Source organism: Fundulus heteroclitus, chromosome 20, assembly GCF_011125445.2.
Source record: "Fundulus heteroclitus isolate FHET01 chromosome 20, MU-UCD_Fhet_4.1, whole genome shotgun sequence".
NCBI lineage: Eukaryota > Metazoa > Chordata > Actinopteri > Cyprinodontiformes > Fundulidae > Fundulus > Fundulus heteroclitus.
The window spans coordinates 36,127,323-36,148,538 of NC_046380.1; the positions used below are offsets into that span (position 1 = coordinate 36,127,323).

A 21,216-nucleotide genomic window follows, 5' to 3' on the forward strand; every position below is an offset into this window, starting at 1 on the left:
AGAGCGGAGGGAGTCAGCTTGTAGAGGGACGCGATGCCTTCTGGGTAATGTAGTTGGGCCTCCTTTGCAGCTCAATCAAACTGTTCTGGAAAAGAACTACACGCACTCTGACGCCCTTAGGTAATATGACCACTAGCCTTCAAATTATATTTATAGACACAGAAGCACTTATTTAAATTTATTTCCCACATTGTATTACATTATTGCGGCATGTATTGTTTGTTAGATGACACACATTTACTGAAAAAAGCTTTGTGAAAACACTTGTTTTAAATATTTATCAGACCCCTAAAGGCCTTTTGGAACTTATTCTAGGCTGGGCAGCGGTCACACAAACATTGCGTAGAAACCTAAACTTATTTTATTGGGATTTCATGTGGCAGAGTGGAAGGTAAACAATATTTTTTTTTTTTCAAAAAGTTTTTTAATAAAAATCAGAGTCGTTTATGAGGCACCCACTTTCCTCTGACACCCCTAAATAAAATCAAGTGCCACAGACGGACTTCACAGTCTATCCTGTTAGTAAATGGTGTTCGTGTGTTTTTGCAGCGCAGCCTCAGTAAAACCGCACCCATTCTGTGAAGGCCTCGAAGGTGACACCGGTAAAGAAGCAGCATCATGTAGACCGAAAAAAAACACAATAGAAAGGTTTGATGTTGTCTCAATGTTTATTAGACAAAAAAAAAAAAAAAAACTACTGAGGCATGACCATCCACAAACTGATAGGCTGGGCAAAGAGACCGCTCATCAGAGAGGCAAGAGCCCTCTGAAGACTGCAGGGATCCACAGCTCAGGTAGGAGAAAGGCCGCCAGACTAAAATGCTTCCAGATTAAACTTCCTCATAACATTCTGCAGTATCTAAGTGAGGTACTGCAATATGGCAGCCAAAACAGGGGCCTGCATGAGATAATGAGAGGTCTGTGCAGGATGTGCTAGCTGCTGCAGGAACAGGACTCTGAAGGCTAAGTCTGTCATATATGTCCTATTTATTTTTATTTTTTGGTGATTTTTTTTTTCCTATTTTGTCTTAATTATATATATATTTAATGATTTTTCACACTGTTTCAGATAGCAGAGATATGCTGTCTGGTTTTGTTCCGCTTTTATCACACAATTTAATGTCAATAACCTGATTCCATTCGGCAACAGACCTACAAAATTCACACCAGGACTTTTACCTCTTGTCATTAAACAGAATGATCCACTTAGGCTATCACTCACATGCATTGGCGCTATATGCGGCTCCACAGAAAACACATTTCTGCAGCCATTAAATTAAATAGTTGGTTAGCAACATATAATTTTGGAGTCGGCTCAGAGGACACAAGCAACCTCCTTAGAGGTGATCTGTCAAGCAGGCCAGTTTGCAACTGTTAAATAAGTGTGGAGGGAGTGAAGGCCAAGGTTGGCTTGAGAGCAACAGGGCAAGTGTGAGGTTAAAGGGCTTGAGGGGGCTGGGGGGTTGAACAGATGAATGCTTTTTACTTGCCGGGGGGGGGGGAAATTCTGTCTGCCGTTTCGCTGTAAAAAAAAATAAAAAAAGAGGTTAAACATGTTACATTGTGAATATACGACGATTAAATTTGCTGATCAACGTCAAAACGGAAGTGGAGTTGATGACAACGTCTTTTAAAACAAACTTTCACATCAATTATTCTGGCATGTTCCGGTTGCTCACTGAAGGATTTACGATTCGCAAAGTAAAGAAAGTCACCCAGCAGAAAGAATTCAAACTTTTGCATGTGTTTCATGGTTAGGACTGTGAAGAGAGACTCAGTTGCATTCCACGGAGTCCCAAGGAGTCTGTTTGCTCCCCTTCCCCCACTAAACATGAAAACCTACAGCCCCCACCCACCCCTCACCCCTTCAGTAAGTGTGAGACACTTTATCCCATTTGGAGGGGCAAGTTGGGAGCTCTCTCCTTACGCGTCCCCACCCTGCTTTGAAAGGACAGGAGATAGCCCCGTAATCATTCATGTATTCACATCGGTTTACCTGCAAACAGCCAGCAGCAAGGTTTTCTCTGCGCTAAATAACTCTTCTCCTCTATCGTATAAATCACAAAAGTGACACTTCTATAGTTTTCATACAATTTTATTGCATTTTCATAAAAAATGCTTGACTTTTTTTTGCTATAAAATTAAAATGTGTGGTTGTGTGTTGAAAATGAATCAAGTCTTACAAAAGCTATGTTTTTTTTTTTGTCGGGGGGTCTAATTAAAGAAATTGCTATAATTCTTGACAAGATGATTAATTCTCTGAAGTAATTCACAAACCTACTATTGGCCCGAGGAGGGCCGTAGACTTTTCTGGTTTGAGGCTAGCCAGACTTCAGAAAGTAGCCAATAAGAGGGATAAAATATTTATGCTAAAACCAGATCAGATTAAATTTGCCCTCACATGAAGATGATCCTCAACCTAAGAACGTGTCGCGGCCTCTTGGCCTGGCGCTCACTGGGCAGCGAGGCCGTAGCTTGGGCGCCATCTAGTGGAAGGTTGGGCTCATCACCAGTCGCTGTAAAACGAAGAGAGACTCGCTGGAGGTCATCCTCCTGGAGCATCCTTCTTGGTTTGCTCTTTGGGGTGTAAGTACTACATGTTCCCTATTTTCTCATCAAAGCAGCCATTTATATGAACTTTTTTAATTTTAACTTTTTATCAGAAAGTCCCCCCTTGGAGAACAAAGTCTCTCTATGACATAAAGTTAACTATATGAAACCAGTACGTATTTTTATTATCGTTCATTTACAAAATACATTTACTCCTTTTTTAAATTATATTTAGAACGTGGTGGTTAGCAGAGCAGGAATGTCCCCTCAAACAAAGAAGTTTTTCTAGATTTTAATTATAGCATTGCATCTAGGGACTCTATTTAGGACAAGTAGTGTTTGCTATAAATCCGTTCTATATAATCATATATTTTTAAGTTGTTGTCTCGTATAGTTAGGCTAAATTTGGCTTGGTTGTCACTATTTATGCCCTTGTGTTTATTTGTTTATTTATTACGATCCCTATTAGTTTCCACCTAAGGGGTTACTAATCTTCTTGGGGTCCGATTGAAAAAAATACAAAGTTGTTCATACAACATATAGCTTATATGTTGTATGAACAAGTTTGCATTTTATATGATACAGGACAATTTGACGTTAACATGTGATATGCACATAATCTGACATTTTATAAATTACATACATAAACTTAAATTTAAACTCAAGTTTGAATTTAAAACGTTATATTTCAGTGCTCTTTTAAAAGAAAGAGTGCTTTTTAAATCTCTGATGTTTTTAGGTAATTTATTCCATTCCTGAATTGCTGTATGGACAACAGACTTTTGTAACACGTTTGTCATTGCACAGTTTATAATTAATTTAGTCTCTGATGAGGATCTGGTAAAATTATTATATCTGATCAGAATAATTACGCTTTTCGTAAAACGATTCAGGTCTCCTTGTTAGTAGGACTTTGTTTAAAAGAATTAGTACATTTTACTGCAACCTAACCTTCAATAGAGGCCACAATAAAGTGCGATGCACTTCAATAATACTTGTAGAAAAAGGACATCTTAACACCAAGCGAGCAGCCTTACTTTGGACAACCTGCAACCTTGCTCCAAAGCAGAGCTCTTCGTCATAAGGGTAAACTGTGGATTATTATACAATCGCTGTCTACATCCAATTAGCATTGCTCTAGTTCATATTATTATCATTAACCCATTTCACAAGTAAACCCATCTCATTTTCCAGTACAGTTGATATATCTGTGGTATTTGAATCAGAATAAAACATCGTTGAAGTGTGTGTTGTTTCTGATTAAAAACACATTTTAATAACCACTCAGCAACCAAGCAAGAAAAAGTAATTAATATTCCTGCACTTTTGAGAACAAACCCCACATTAGTGGTGGTGAATTAAATATGATTGTATTGTTATTCTAAACTCGCTGGGCCTTTTATAATGTTCGCCTAAATGGGTTGGACTCTGTTTTGCCTTCAGATCTGAGCTTTGTGACACGGTGGATCATACTGCAGATCCTAACCATCAGAATACGGGCGGAACGTGGTCGTGAAGGGATGGATGTGGTCAATAACAATGTTCAGTTAGGCTGAGGGGTTTAAATAAAGCTGAGCTGGCACTGAAGGTCCCAAGGTGTGCCAAGAAAATATCCCCTTCACCATTACACCACCACCAGCCAGCAGTCTGAACCGCTGATACACGCTAAGATGGATTCATGCTTTTAATGTTATTTATGTAAAATGTTGACCCTGTCTGAATGTTACAGCTGAAATCCAGACTCAGTGGACCAGGCAAAGTTTTTCTAGTCTATTACTGTCCAATGTTTGTCACCCCGTGGGAACTGTAGCCTCAGTTTCCTGTTTCTGTAGCTGGCTGGGGTGCAGAGTGTGGACATCTGCTATAGCCTGCCTGTTTCTACATTCAATGGATTGTTTATTCAGAGACGGCCGTCTGCATCGCATTATTTGTGCAATTTAAAATGGACCAAATCAGCACACTTTTATGTTTTAGGATTTAAAATTAATGAATTTGTGTGATATTTGTAGTCAGCTTTTTAGTCAATATGAATGATTCTGATTGCTTTTTTTTTTTTTTTTTGCAATACAAATAATGGTTCTAATGCACATTTATAATTAATGCCCCAAACCTCCACACAGTAATTTAAATGAGTTAAAACAAGTGAACAATAGAGAATGCAGAGTGAATACAAATTCCATGACAGGCGATAGATGATTGAGGTGACATTTATTTATAGCATCTATTATTTCTGCTTTTTCTACTGCAGCAAGGAACACAGCTCAGTTTTTTTGCTCCAGTGATGATGGATCTGGGATTTTCTTTCTGCCAGCTTAGGTCCAATATTTACAAAAACTATGTATAAAACTATTAACAATATTAAAATAAATAATATGAACAATGTTGTTATCAATAAAATAGTCAGAGTAATTCTGACTTCTTGAACATTTTCTAATGAGACAATTAAATACATCCCATATTCTCTCAGTGTTGTTTTTGTTATTATTTATTATTTTTTAGTAGTATTCCTTTTTACATACTCTTACATTTTTGGTTAGATTATTTCTATATTTCTTTATCATCTTCTGCATCTTTACTTATGGAACTTATAAGTACGTTACAAAGTTTATTTTTTAACAGCAAGGTTGATGTGCATATTTTTTGTGCTATATTGATTTATTGGACAATTTTTGTCATATAGTGAGGTAAATATGGATTAAAAAGTTTCCCATTGGCCTGTATTTAATTTCTTTTAAATCTAACTGGTTTCTTCTGTAGTTAGTCTAGTTATCCTAATACTAATTCGCTGCTTTTACGTATTCTGCCACGCTCTGAGCGCCAAAGAACTTTCTGATTTATGTCAATAAATCTGTCTGATTGCCTCGTCTGTCTGTGTGAGTCTTTCCGGATTGAAATGTGTTGTGGAAATCCTAGAAAATGTAAAATCCACAGAAAAATATGGTTATAACGGCAGCAGTTAATTACCCTAAAATGAACAATACTAATCTGCCAAAATGACAGATTTCGCTGATCTTTATATTTAAATCTATGGTGCAAAACCAGAAACCAGACTGCAAAAATATTTTTTTACAGGGGAGAGAATGTCGGTATGATAGGTTTGATAATTAGCCAAACATATGTTAAAAAGGTTCTTGCCGTGTTCTATAGGGTTCTTGTGTAGAGGTTCCCAAACTTTTCAATCTGTAACCCCCACCCATCCATCTATCTATCTATCTATCTATCTATCTATCTATCTATCTATCTATCTATCTATCTATCTATCTATCTATCTATCTATCTATCTATCTATCTATCTATCTATCTATCTATCTATCTATCTATCTATCTATCTATCTATCTATCTATCTATCTATCTAGTGATATAATCATATGTATTTTTCAGCTATTTATTTTAAGACCTAGAAGAACACTTTCGATTTTGTTTCAGTGATTTAGCAAACCTTTGGACTGGATAGAAGGCTTGGTAGCAGTGATAATAAACAGGGCTTTCTCCTATAAAGCTACAGTTGGTAATCCTGTTCAAAAACACTTTTTGTTATACTGGGTCAAATGGAACTTCCATCCTGACAGTAGTCAACACATTATTTATTCAGAAAAATGAATGATAAAAATCAGACCTCTGTGACAGCTGTAGGCCCGTAAAAACTCTGACCAATCCCTGCCACTCAGTCCTTCTTCACATGTCTGGTTAGGAAATGCCAAACCTCACCATTGCAGCTGATGCTCTTGGTTCTATAAGTGCTAGCAGTCACTTTGCCGTAAAGGAATTTGCAAGTAGTTCTCTGCACTACAGCTACCACCCAATTTTCCTTGATGTTCCAAGATCAAAGTGCTGATCGAACATTCGCTGTGTCTGCCCCAAGAATGTGGAATATCCTTTACCTCTATAGGCCCACACCACGCAGAGCATAGAATCATTTAAATGTCTTTGAAAAACCCATTTCTTTTCACTGGTCTTTGACTGATTGTGTAGAAGTTGCTAAATGTTTTTTTTAAATCTTAATTCATCTGTGTTTTATTCATCTTTATTACTGTTTTATTCTATAATTTCATGATTGTTGGTGTAACTGTGAAACGCTTCAGTCAACTTTTGTTATTTTTATGCATGCAACATAAATACATTTGAAATTAACATTACTATAATCACACGGTTAAGATGTTGCATCTTTCCACTTTTAATGAAGTTACCCACAAGAGGTCAGTAGTGTCTTTTCCTCTGCTGACAAAAGGTGAGCCCACAGTTTGCTGAGCAAGGCACTTATTTCTCAACAACCAGTTACTTTGCAAGGGATAACCTACAGCACATCATCTTTTATCTGGAGAAAAACTATTCGATTCAATTCTATTTATATAGCGTCAATTCATGAAACATGTCAAGGCACTTTCCAAAGTCAAATTCAATCAGATTATATTGATTGGTCAAAGATTTCCTATATAAGGGAACCCAGGTGATTGCATCAAAGTCTTGACAAGCAACATTCACTCCTGGAGAAGCGTAGAGCTACAGGGAGAGTCTTCTGCATTGTCCATGGCTTTGCAGAAATCCCTCATACTGAGCAAGCATGAAGCGACAGTGGAAAGAAAAACTCCCCATTAACGGGAAGGAAAAACCTCCGGCTGAACCAGGCTCAGTATGAACGGTCATCTGCCTCGACCGTCTGGGGTTACAGAAGACAGAGCAGAGACACAACAAGAGAGACAAAAAAGCACAGAAGCACACATTGATCCAGTAATCTGTTCTACATTAGATGGTAATAGCGGGTGATCTGTCTTCCCTGGATGATGTCACAGCTAACAGAACGCCAGACCAGGTGTACCTACTATGAAGATAAAAGAGAGAGAGCAAAAAGTTAAAAGCTGAAATGACAAGCAATGCAAATTGGAGAACAGTAGAACTCAGCAGAGTGAGAAAAATAGACCCTGATGTCCTCCAGTAGCCTAAACCTATATCAGCATAACTATAGAGGTAGCTCAGCGAAATTTCGTTCTGTATGCACTCTGTGCATACAAAATGACAAATAAAGTTGTCTAAGTCTAAGTCTACTCATTTTACAAATTAACATTTTTTCTTAATTTAAATACATCAAATTCTACAATTCACACCAGATGTCGGCAACAACCGAAGTAGTCCACACCTCCATAACTGAAAGCAAATCAAAATCTAGGATCGAGAATCTTTATTATTACTGTGATACCATAACAGAATTTTGTTCAGACACCGACTCTGGATGCACACAGATTACATATAACACGCAGAGACAACAAAACATATTTTCAAAATTTTTTTTCCTTTTTACCAACAACACTTCCTGAGATGTTTAGAGCGTGCAGCTAGTCCTTAGCATCCAAATTGGAATGACACATGGAATGAACACTCACAGAAATGTATTGAGTACTTTGTGGAAAATCCTTTTGTGGCGGTACTGACAAGATGTCTCATGGATGGGACTTTTGTTTTGCTTGGATTTCCACACTTGTTTCAACGTGTCCTGACACATTTCTCCGTCCCCCCTTCCTTCAGTGATATGAAGTATGTCAGTATCAAATGCAAAACAGCCCACATCATAATGTCCCCACCTGCAAACTCTTTTGGCATGGTGTTTTTGGGGTGATGTGAAGAACCATTTGTCCTCCAAACATGGTGTGGGCAAGAAGATCCAAAGTGTTCTCACCTGTTCCGAAAGTGTTCTCCCAGTATTTCACTGGCTTTTCCTAAATCCCCAGTAGAAAACTATAAACATGCTTTGTCTTCAGCAGTGGAGTCTCACACAGTGAATGTGCATAGAGGCCGTTGTGTTTGAGTGAATTACTTTTTCTTTTCAAGGGGGAACCCGCACCTGTTAGTTCCACATCTCCGAGTGCTCCAGACAACTCTTTTGATTATGTTTGACTCCTCTGCCAGAAGTCTTAAATGGAGCACCATTGGAACATTAAGAAGTTTAGAAATGCATCCATTACCTTTGCCATCATTATGTTTCACAACGATGAGACTTTTTTGTGAAGGTATCTTTCCTTTTTCCAATCGTGCCCCTCTGTGCCATACTTTGGTAATGAGAACTCTTTACAGGCAATCAGTGTTAAACTTTTTCACATCGCTACTTCTTCCTGCAACCTTTGATCCTTTTCTCTTTTTTCTTTTTTTTTTTTTTTTGCTCTGTCTGGCAGTGTAGCATTAAGAATTGCAGTCTTAATGCCAAAGAGGGTCCATCAGATTTTACTTTCACAAATGGAGCGTTACTGCTTTCGCCATAGGGAGAAAAGATGAAAAAATAGAGGAGAGGAAAAGGAGAGAGCAAGATAACATCCTCTGAGTCACCTGCCAAGAGATATATAAAAAGAACAGTAAAACAAACCGATAAAGTATTACACGTATGAATAACCAATGCCTTGATACCGTCACTGAAAAATACACAGTATTATTTAATACAGGAAATGTAAAGTGACACCAATAGGTATTGGTAGGGGTTTTCTGTATAGAGGTGAATCTGTAAGCACCTGAATCCAAGCACCTGTAGGTGTTTGTGAGGGTGCAAACTTGTGTATGTAAGGTTTATCCATAAACAGAAATGCCCCCCAGAGCGCTGAGGCAGACACCGGGAAAACAAGAACCCCAGATGCCCAAAAGGACTCCCAGAGCAAAGGTGCCTAAGAGGGACAAAAACAGCTGCCTCCCCCATCCCACAACCTGGCCTGCCCGGTCCATACTCGATCCTAGCTCGTCCCTAGGGCCCATCCACCCGGAGATGGGGCCAACATGAGCCCAACTGGCCAGCCAATCAGAGCCCCACTCCACTAACCCAGAGGTGCTGCCTCTCATACCCTGCCCTGTACTATACCCTACATAGTTAAGCTGTACCCCCAAATTCCGGGGGAGAGCAGAAGAGCCAGCTGCAGCCGACCCCCAGGACCAAGCGCACATCTCCAGTCCAGACCCAACCTGATGGCCCCCTCCTCCTCCAGGCCCCGGACCCCAGTTGGAAATCGGAGAACAACAGTGTGAGAAAGAGCACAAGCCTGCTTCCGCCTGCTCAAATGTCATGTTGTTGCATGTTGTTCTCAAGTGCATTTAAAACTCTTGTTTCTGCTTGTTCGCTACAATGTCCTTGAGTTTTCTGAAAGGTGCTTTAAAAGCTATAATAATAATTAGAATTAATATTACAATAATAATTTTGTCATAGGTAAAATTACCTTAGGTGTGTTTGTATACGTGGTTTTACTTGAGTTGTTGCTGATAATATGAATTTTCGATCAGTAGACCCACTAGAAATATTTTATCTGAGTAATACAGATGTGTTAAATGCATAATGATTCCCACTGTATTTCCTTTTAAAGACTTCAATCCCAAAATAATAATTTACTCAAATACTTACTGCATGTTTTGCAAAACCCAGAAATAGGTAAGAGGCAAAAAAACAAAGACAAGGAAGTTCTTCTGATTGACAGCCAAGGCTCAGACGTAGAAGGAACAGACTGTATTTCTGTTTGCTTGAGAGTTGGCTTTGAAGCCCTTTGGTGTCCATTAGAGCTCTTGGTTTAAAGATTTCAAAAGGATTACGCTACCTGGGAAAAAAAGCAAAGATCCGTAAAGCAGACGACATGAGATTGATATTCTGTCCATGACCACCACAAACAGAAGCAGTGACAAGGCGCAGCCCTGGCTGATTTCCAGCCAACAAAAACAAGCTCGACTTTGTCCTGAGAATGTGGATACTGGCCTCATTTGGGTTATCCACTAAGTAGATGGTCTATAAAAGTAACCCCAGGATCCTGCATTTCCACAGTAGCCCCAACAAAGTGCGTCAAGGGACATGGTTGTAATTCAATTACATTTAATTTACATTGGGCCAGTTCACAACAGATGTCATCTCAAAGCACTTTACAAAGTCAAATTCAATCAAATCCTCCAGACAGATTGGTCAAAAAATGTCCAATCTAAGGAAACCCAGCAGGTTACATTGAGTGTTGACAAGCAGCATTCACTCCTCGTGAAAGAGCGTAGAGCCACAGTGGACAGCTGTCTGCATCGTCCATGGCTTTGCAGCAATCCCTTATACTGAGCAAGCATGAAGCAACAGTGGAGAGGAAAACTCCCCTTTAACAGTAAAAACCTCCAGCAGAACCAGGCCCTTTGTGGACGGCCATCTGCCATGACCAACTGGGGGTTAGAGAAGACAGAGCAGAGACACTAAAGCTGTAAGGCTTCTCCATTTCTCCAACATACATAGACGGGACTATGAATCCCCCTCAGCAACTTTGCATGAGTAGAACCACTCTTCTATTGAATCTGAGAATCAACGATCAATCTGAGCTTCCTTTTTCTAATCCTACGACAAACTTTCTGGAAGGCCGAAAACTCTCCACACACTCTCTGATTCCCTCTTTTTTTAAATTGAGGAACTATCTTACCCTGCCACTCCACAGGCCTTGTGCTGATTCTCCTCGCCACACTAAAGAGGTTTGCCAATCACGATGAGTTCTTTTCCATAACCACTTCAAGCTCATACTTGAAGATTTTTCTTTCACAATCATAGAAGCTGCAGTCCTTCTGGACATTGGGTACATGTCAGCTGCCATCTGTGTACCTTGGAACACCGAACCCCTAAAAAAGCCTCCTTCTTTGACACAATGGCCTCCATCTCTGCTGCTGCCATCTTGTTGCCATTGCCACAGGCGCCAACAGCCTTGGTTGGTTCCCACATGCAATGGATGCCTTAAAGATAGTCCATAAGGGCTCCATGTCACAATTCACCCCTATAGGACAGGGGGAAAAACTCTCAGGGGTGCGAGTTGAAGATCTTGTAAACAAGGGCTTCTGCCAGATGGTCACGCTTCGTCCAGCATTTATTTGGGTTTTTTCCAATTCTGTCTGTCAGCACCCATCTCCGTCAGATTAAAATTACCAGTAGGCTGCGCAGTGGCGCCTCCCGAAATGTTTCATAAGGGTGGCCAAATGGAGCCACTTAAACTCTCGGGGTGGCACTGAAAATAAAAGCCATAATTCCATGATTTTATTCTACTGTTGTAATAAAGCTGCCTGTAGAAAACTATCACACAGACTTAAGTAAACGTCTACTAATATCTTTTGGTTTTTAATGTTTATTTTTTATTTTTAAATGTTCCTAATGATCTAATGTGCATAGACCAACAACAATACAGTTAATATTTTGAGTTGAACAACAATTCCTTTATATTGTGTAATTATATTTAGAATGAGGTGTACATTTATTCATTTACAGTTACTAGGGGAAAGTAGATACTGGCAGATACAAATAAAAGAACGATTGAAGCTCAGGAAGAGTGGCTGCCTACAATTTACACTGGTCAGTGGGGGTGGCCAGTGGGGTGGTCAGGACATGGCACAGGGGGGGCATGGCCACCCCTGGCAAACCCCCTGGTGGCGCCACTGAGGCTGCGATGTCGCTGTTGAAGTTAAAAATGAGAACCTCGTAAATGATAGAGAATCGTTTCACACAGAGTGATTTGTTTGAAGCATTTATGTCTGTTCCTTTTCAGGATTATGAAGCTGGCTCAAAATCCAAGGGAGGCATGATATTCCTGTACACTCACTGCGTTTGCAGGTTCTCTCTGGGTACTCTGGCTTCCTGCCATCCAAAAGCGTGCACATTAAGGATAATTAGCCATTCTAAATTGCCTTCGGGCATGAGTGAGTGCATGCACGCATTGTCTGTCTTGTGTGTCTTCCTAGCTGCCCTGTGATGGACTGGCGACCTGTCCATTATGCTCCACCTCTCCCCCACTGGCTGCTGCTGATGATAGGTACCAACCCCACTGATACCCCAGAGGTCTAAGCAGATTCAATGGATGGAAGAATGAAAATCAAACTAGCAAGTGAAGGAACATTTCTTTTCTTGTCAAGGTTTTAAGAACCTTGAAGTACATGTTATTGCCTGTGCTGGAGAGGTTCTATAAACCTGCAATTACACCAGTTCAATCAGGCAAATGTAACGTAAATCACATGACTGTAATTCAGCCTGTATTTTCTCCTTTTAGCACACTTTTGAAATCTATGGTCGGTCAAACAGCGCACAGCTCAATGAACGTTTGACCCCCCTATTGTTACGATTATGATTATTAACTCTCAGGAGGAAACCTGTGGGTCTAAATCCCGTCAAATAAAACACAGACGTGGTTTCAACCTAACAGCTTACTACTCCTCGCAGGTGCAACAAAGGCCGACTCTCCAAGGAGAAAAAAAAAAGTGTTGTCCGTTTAGCTGCTCTGTGCACGTTTGCTGAGCGTGGAGATTTGGGCCCGGGGTTGTCGTGCTGTGTTTCACCTCGTTTGTGGTTAACAAAAGGCAAGCAGCCTGGGAAGGCACTGGCCAATCAGCAGCCGCGTTACATGCGCTCCGTGTGGCCCAGCCTGTCTCAGCGCGGCTTTTATCAGAACAGTGGAGTCAGACAGCTTGGTAGAGTGGTGACTGTGCTCTAGGCTGGGTGAGAGCTAACAGGGCTGCCCTCCATGTTTTGATAAGCACTGACATTTCACACAGAGTTTTTAGCCATGCAGCCGCAGAGGTAAGCCCTACTTCTATTTTTTTATTTCAACATATAATACTTTGCTAAAAAAAGCACCAGTCACAGTGTTGGATCAGTGCCTGCCAGATATTACAGGTTTATCTGACAGATGTGGCGAGGTGGGGGTGGGTGGGGGGCATATTTGCAACCCAAATACCTGCACAAGAGTACAGCTTGGAGAGAGGGCATAGTGAGATCAGTAATGCAGTTGTTACACATTGATGGTAAAGGCCCCCTTTCTAGTAATAGCAAGGAGAAAAAGCTGCAATACAGCTGTGTCTGGCTTCTGTTATCAAAATGACATTCCCTCTGAGTGAAGCGAGCTGGATGGAAGAGACAGGCAGCGATGCAGAGGGGCGTTCCCAGAGGAATTAACAGATGGGAAACTGGCAGCACAGCAAGGTTAGTTCAGGCCTTAAACTAGAATGAGAACGAGACAGCAGGGTAGCTCTCTCTTTTTTTTTTTTTGTCAAGACTAACACATCTTTGAAGAACAGACAATGAAAATGTATGATCGGCTCATTCTTCCACATGCCGAACAGCATTTTCTACCGTAATGTCATGCTGTTTTTATCGGCCAATCTAAAATAAACGTGACTTTGAATGATTGACACTGTTAGTTCTTTTAAGACATCAATTATGTGTGGAGGGAGTGATGTTCCTGCACCTGTAGTCCACAAGACTGTAGGAATTGGTGGCTTGCATTACCCCCACCCCACCCCCCAGTGTTAGTCTTGACTGCTGAGTGGCAGCCATTTTAAAAAGCTTCCCCTTTCTGTCCCTCTGCTCCAAACTCACTGGTGACTTGTATGTATGGTAAGAAAGAAGGTGGGAAGGACTTCCTTTGGAAAAACTTTGCACAGATAGATTTCCCTCAGTGGGGCTTGAGAATCTATTAATCTGGATGGACTGATTTATGATAATATATAATGATTTTGCTTATCAAATATGCAGCCTTAAATGGTATATCTGATCATTTATTCTGATTGCTGTATATGTTAAATGGTAATCATGATACGTTAAGATGATTGTATAGTTATGTCTTCATAGTGATTCAGTGCAACAATGTTGAATGCCACTGGGGGTGGTGACTGTGGTTTGGCTGCTTTGTTGAACATTATGCTGCTTAAGCCTGAGTTAGTGTTTAGTATTTTGGTGCCTAGGAATGTGTTTAATCCCCTTATTTCAGTATTCCTGTAACTAACTCTTCATTGACATGCTGCCTCTCTAATTCTGTGCATCTAGAGTCCCTTCTAAATACAAGTTAATTTTATTTAATTATATACAACAATGGTGCGTTCCTAACACAAATATCCCAATATTCGTAACCGATTACTTGGTGAAAATTAATAATATAGCCGCTATGCCTTGTTCTTCTTGAAAAATCTCAAACGTATGTTCGCTCTTGAAAATTAGTTTATATAAAGAAAAAGCTTTATAACTGACATCCTCTACATAATTAGCACATAACACCTTCTATAGCATCATGGAAAGGAGTCTGACACTAAGTGTCAAACTCTGGATTCAGAAGAAGCAGTGGGGCTTTTGTCCTGGCAGTGGAACAGTAGACCCGTTGTTGTTTGGGTCATGGGATTTTGATTTTCTGGCCCACGTGTGTTTTGTGGATCGGGGAAAAGACTTTTCAACCATGTCTCCTTAGGCTTTTTTTCCTGGACGGCTGCAGGAGTATGGGTTGCCAGAGATGCACTCAAGCATCATCTGGTGGTCCTCGTATAACCGAAGGAAGAGCTGTGTCTGCATTGTCGACAAGAAGATCAGAGTGTTGTCAGTGCAGATTGGACCCCATCAGGGCTGTCTCTTGTCACTAACCCAAGTGGTTTATGGTTGTCTGTTGCCAGGTTTGGGAAGGGTCACGTCTATTCTAATTATAGATGATAGCATTCTCTTGGTATTTGTAGTCTGCAAAAGGCTTTGCAGGAGCAAAGATAGATGGATTTGGACCTCCTATGCAGTTATGTAGATGTTGGTCCAGTCTGTCATAGCTGAGCCAAAATGCTAAGCTCTGAATTTACCCACTTATCTACATTCTGACCCTCATATGACCATGAAATCTGGATAATGGCCAAAAAGGATGAGATCTCAATTACAAGAGGCTAATCTGGAGCTCCGTGCAAGATCTCACCTTGTACAGTACCAGTGATCATTAGAAAGGTGAGGGATGAGCCCAGAACTTCACTGACCTAAAGAGAGCTGGCATGACAGTCTCAAAGGTTACTGTTGGCAACACACTATGATATCATGGATTAAAACCCTGCAGCGCACACAAGGTTCTCAAGCCAGCAAACATCTCACGTGTATCACAAGATTTAGGACAACAACCTCCTTCCCTCAGGCAGAACACTGACGATGGTTTGTGGCTGGGTCTCACAGCATAACAATGAGCCAAAACACACAGTTAGAGCAAATAAGGAGTGGCTACTTAAAAAGCATTTGAAGGTCCTGGAGGGGCCTAACCTGTCTTCAGACCTGAACCCAATAGAAAATCATTGTAGGGGAGCTGAAATGCCTTGTTGCGACTGCCTTAGAAGCCTACAAGATCTAGAGAAGATCTGTAGTCCTCTTCCTCCATTGGATGGCTGGGCTCTGCTGTAGAGAAAGGGCGGGGAGCTCAGTCATCCTGTGGGAACTTGTTTGTAAAGCCACTGCTCCTTCACATGGAAAGGAGTTGGTTCAGATGGTTCTGGCCATCTAAGATCTGGATATCTCCATACCTAATGTCCCTCAGTAACAGATCCCAGACCTATCCAGTTCGGATGAGGGTTGGATACACTGGTCGCGTGTCAGCTCTAGTAATTCGGGTGTTGCTTTGAAAACCAGAGGCAGACCCAGGTCGTCCATATCGTTGGAGATATCCCGTCTGGCTGGGAAGCCCTGGGATCCCCCGAAATGAGCTGAAGAACAGGGCAAAAGGGATGCATGGGCTCCCCTCCTGGACCTGTTACACCTGCGGTCTGAACACCGACTGGACGGACATAACGGCCAGAGATAAACTTTACATCAGGCTTTAAGAGACGAGATTAGACTTCCAAATCAGGAAGTCTAATCTCAGGAAATCTAGCTATCATACTGAGTACGTGTCATTTTTTTTTCACATGAGTGGTCTAAAAATCCCGACATAAACATTGCAGATTGGATAACATAGATTTTTTTCACCAGTTTTTAATATGAATACATTGTTCTTCTTAACATCTTTGTAATGCAACAAAATGGAAAACAGCGCATCTCTGTTCTTAAAGTCATCTAATGTCCTTCTCGGATTTCTAGGCAGGCGTTGCATAGATGTGACTTTACAGAGTGGTCCTTAGGTATAATTCAGAGATTGCTGGCACGCCTTCCTATGGTCTTGGCTGTCTGGCCCTGTGACATTTCCAGTCCGTTTCTGGGCCGCTGTTACATGTGCACATGCTGAGGCAAATAATAAACTGCATGTGGTCTTTTCCAGACGGTTTGCATGCTGCAGCGTGTGCGGTGGTGAGAGAGACAGAGGGAGAACAGAGAGAGAGAGAGAGCGAGAGAGAGAGAGAGAGAGAGAGAGAGAGAGAGAGATTCTTCAAAATGGATGCCACACACATACACTGCTATGGAGGGGGGGGGGGGGGTCTGATCTTCTCTCTGACGAGATTTTAGTGGTAGAGCTAACATGCCTGTTGTAAAGGCTCACAGGCTGTGGAACGTCTATATGGGGTTTCACGGGGAAATTTCGTTGCCACCGTGAGGATCAGTCCTCTCTGCATTGCAGCACTATGGTTGAGGAAAGCGGGGAGCAGAGAGCCCGTGTTGCACACCGAGCCCAGCGCCCAATCAGGTACCTCTGTCTGGTACCCGAGCCAATCGGCAGCCGGCAGCTGAGGTTAAAGATTGACAATTGCAGGAGAGAACAGCAGGAAGAGAAGGCCTTGTGGGAAACCTGGACCCCCATCTTCCCCTCATCCTCCGGCGTTCTCAATTATTGATAGAGATAAAAAGGATAGGCCGAAGATTCTGGGAGTGAGAGAGGAGAAAAGGTATGCTGATCATTTCCATTTACAGAGGCATGATTGTTATGGAAAAGGTGGGTGTGGACAGGGATGTATCAATAAGTTGGCTGCATCAGATCCTCTTTGATTTTATTTTTTTATTTTTTTTTACATATTTAGCCAGAATGTCCAGCATTAATATTCTGCCTTCACGTCTTTCTCTGTGTTATTGTGTGTTGTTTCTTCTTTCTTTTTTTTTTTTTTCTGTCTTGGCCTGCACAGGGTGTTGTTGTTGTAAACTGCATGAGGCCGTCCAGGCAGGTTAGACATGGAGGTCAGCAAATGCAGTTCCTGTGTCTGTAGATGCACCGTCTGACTTTTATTCTATCAGTTTGAAGCGGCTGAGGAGGCCAGAGAGGGCCGATACCTAAATGTAGTTCTTTTGTTTGAACTGGTAGAAAGAACTACATTAGGTGCGTTTCTCATCTGTGGACGGTAACGGAGTAACAAAACAAAAAAACATCTGGACAGCTTGAACGTTGTTTCATATTATGTCAGATAGTATCGACAAGGTGATTAAATTAAGCTGATATTACGAGAAAACCTGTTGGACACATCTTTGATGAAGGCGGATGATGCATTTCAGTAACAGTGACTTCAATAGTAGAAGAGTCACTGTGGTGCACTTTATTATAACATCTTACCTGTTAACATGTTTTCAGTCAGCTTTTTATAATTTTGTATGCTTGGGACAGTCAAGATTCATTTTGAAATTAGTTTATTCCAAATTGCGTCTCGTGTAAAATGAAATCATTTTTTTTATGTTTTGTTCACTATTTTTCTTTTTATCACAATGCATCTTGAGAAGTAAAATGCACATTCTGTGCCATTTAAGTGACAATCTGCATTATACTATCGCTCAGTTTTTATTCACGATCGTAGTTTCTTTTGGGATAATCGTTTGAAAATTTGCTACAGGTATTTTAGCCATCTGCAAACAATGCTGCTGTGGACTGTTTTATGTTGCTCGCCGTCTTTGTTCTTGATTGAATGTTGTTTCTCGCAGCTTTCATCAAATAAGGTTGTTTAGATTTAAAAATGGGCATTGATGTTTAAGAACATTTATATGTTATTTAATAATAGGCATGTAATGATAGGAGCATCGTAATTGTTGTGGTGAAATTTATCCTATTTGGATTTTCTTAAAATATTTTAAATATGCAAAAAAAAAAAAAAATACCTGTGTAAGCTGGATTAATGATCAACATCCCTATGATGAGTGAGTAGTAGTGTTAACAGTAACATTAGTGTTAATATGTGCTGATATACAGTACAGCTGCAATCAAAAATATCAAACTCCCTCATCCCTGGCAGACATTTCAGTAGTATGGATGACAATAAATTAACAAAACACCTAATTGAACAATAAAAAATATCTATAGGTACATATCTGAGTTATTTTGACCACAAAAGTTGAAGACATGACGTTCCTTTTTAAAAATGACCTGATTTGTGGGGGAACCCATGATGCCGGTACATCATCCCAGATTATCCCAGAGAGGTCCAATCAGTCACCCCTATCACTAAGAGACACCTGTGGGTCATTGTACCAACAATGAAAGGGGGAGCTAAAATATCCACCCTTATATTTTTCCAAGATGAATGACGATTACTTTAAGTATCTTTTTGATTTTTATATTGTGTAAACATACAGGTTCCACTAATGATTTATTGGGGGTAAACATCTACACCTTCCGTCTCCCCCAGGATTACCGCCTATGCGTCAGTCAATTAAAACGTCTCCCAAAACTCTATAGACAAATCCAAATTCCTCCTTACATATTCTAGTCGACTTTTGATGTTCCTTGCAGTCAAGCGTGGAGCGTGTCTTGGAGTTTGACCATAAAGTGCTTGTTTATCGCAGTACCGGTTTTATTTGTTGCTTCTTGAAGCACCAGTAACATCATTCATCGTATCATCCTGAGATGTCTTGCAAACACACAAGCATCTTTCTTAGCTGTCCTGACTAAATTGCTAAGAGCTCCTGATGAGATTTTGGCCGCTCTTTTACAGAATTGCAAGTCACCTTAATGCCTTAATGGGCGGGGTTTATATATGCACATCACCAGTGACAGGAAGTGAAGTTTATGACTGGTGGAGCATTCACTCCTCTGGAGTAGGGTGTACAGATACCTGAACCCAAAATAGACACTTGTATTTGAATTTTGGCTTCAAATAGTAAATAGCCTGTACTTGTATAGTGCATCATCAAGTCCTGAGGACCTCAAAGCGTTTCACACTACATCCACCCATTCACTCACCCATTCACACACGGACGGTGGTGAGCTACATTGTAGCTACATCTGCCCTGACTGACAGAAGCGAGGCTGCCAGACAATCGGTGCCACCGCACCCTCTGACAACCAACAGCAGACAAAGCAGGAGAAGTGCCTTGCCCAAAGATGCAATGACTGAGACAGTTGGAGTGGGGTTTTGAACTGGCAACCCACCGGTTAACAGGGTGAACTCCTAGCTCCGGCGCCATCCTTTTGAAATATGTTGGTTGCCATCCAGGGCAAGATCAATCCCAAAAAAAGTTAAGAAATAAAACTGGACTTCTATTCTGAAGCTGGAGACGTTTCGCTTCCCATCCAGGAAGCTTTCTTTGTTCAAAATGTCTGGAGTAATGTGGAGATCCAAGCTTTATAGACCTGCTGGCAGGCCTCATTAGAGTTTAGATTCACGTGTAGATTCAACTGGAACTGATCCTGCAGTTCCAGTTTCAACTTTCAAAAACTTCCAGCACAGCTATAGGTTTGATTCCTGCCAAGTTTCACCAAAATTCACACCTCCAGGCATGTGACCACAACATTCCTCCTGTGAGCCAGGCAAACAATGAGCCTAACGACTCTCCATTGTGAAGGGCGACCGGTTGCAGGTGAATTTACATGTGAGAAACAGACTGAATCATTCAGAAGATTGCAAACATCCGGCTAAACGTTACCTTAGCATTCGCTGAGAAGCAGCTAGTGGATGAGGGCTACACATGTTACCCTCTCTGTGTTGCATAATCAATCAATTCTTTGTGCACGTATAAAGTTGAAAAACGAGTGGTTGATGTACCGCCGTTTAACTGAGTATCCGAGACTCTGGGTTCAAATTGAGGAGTTTTTGATAGTGGGGTTAACAGCTTACTGGTAATTTCACTTTTAAATGATCGTACCAACCATAAACAGTTTTATCATGATAAACATTAAAAACAATGATGGTTTCAGCCCTATTACATACACTTTAAAAAAACGAAACAAAAGAAAAAAAGGTTACCAAACAATATGTCTTTTGTTTTTAGGAATGTCGTTCACCCAAAATGTTTTTCTATAGTTATTTTAAGAAGGGTTCATATGCTGTGGTTAGCTGAACATTTGGCTTTTGGTACAAAGTGTTGCTTTTGCGACCAGAAGTTCATCTCATGACTATAAGTTATGCTTCTTTCTCTTTTTGTTTTCCTGCATATTTGGCAAGGGAGTAAAGGAAGTAAAATGGTGGTGGAGGTGGTGAGAGGCGTGTGTTTGGGGAGGGGGGGGGGTGTAGGGGGAGCATAGGTGAAGAGCTGAAATATGTCAATTCGGTGGAATGGATGGGTTTATTGGAAGGATAAAAACAATTTCAGTGCTAGTTACTGTTTTGTTGCTAATAAATGTGACCAAGCATGTTACATTATATTTATGAATTAATGCATTTTACACTTCCTTCAAATCAGCTGAACATGATTCACTTAATGAAGTCACAAGTTTTCATTGATGTAGTAGAAATACTGTGCTCTTTGCACCATAGTGTGCTTATCTAAACATTACTTTGATTAATAGATATTAAATGAATAAGGAACGGGTGGGAAGCATTTAGTGAAGGTGCTCTTTGTGTGTCAGTGTTATAGAAGAAGAGGAGAAAACAGAAAAACACCCAGAAGTAGAAGAAATGGAGATCTCTACGAGATCAAGAGGTAAGTGCAGCGTTGTTTTTAAGTGAACTGCCAAAATAGGTATATTTAATACACTAGACAGACTTACACCACCATATCCACTCACCGGTCATGGCCTCTCTATTAGGTTCCTCTTAGTACACCTCATTTTAATGTTCTAAACTGCTTAAAA

General features: G+C 40.7%; 1 protein-coding gene across 10 annotated transcripts in view; it reads left to right on the forward strand.

Annotated features, from left to right (window-relative positions):
- Positions 1–12,989: 12,989 nt before the first annotated feature.
- Positions 12,990–21,216, forward strand: part of zmynd8 (zinc finger, MYND-type containing 8) — a 36,327-nt gene continuing 28,100 nt past the window's right edge. For 4 of the 10 annotated variants that reach the window (XM_036151561.1, XM_036151564.1, XM_036151565.1 and 1 more), the window contains exons 1-2: positions 12,991–13,088; positions 20,992–21,065. In XM_036151561.1, coding sequence (XP_036007454.1) covers positions 13,075–13,088; positions 20,992–21,065 — 88 coding nt within the window. In that variant the 5' untranslated portion in view covers positions 12,991–13,074. Of the gene's footprint in view, positions 13,089–16,685; positions 17,114–20,991; positions 21,066–21,216 lie in introns of those variants that run through there. The other 6 variants (XM_036151559.1, XM_036151560.1, XM_036151562.1 and 3 more) reach the window with 4 other exon arrangements.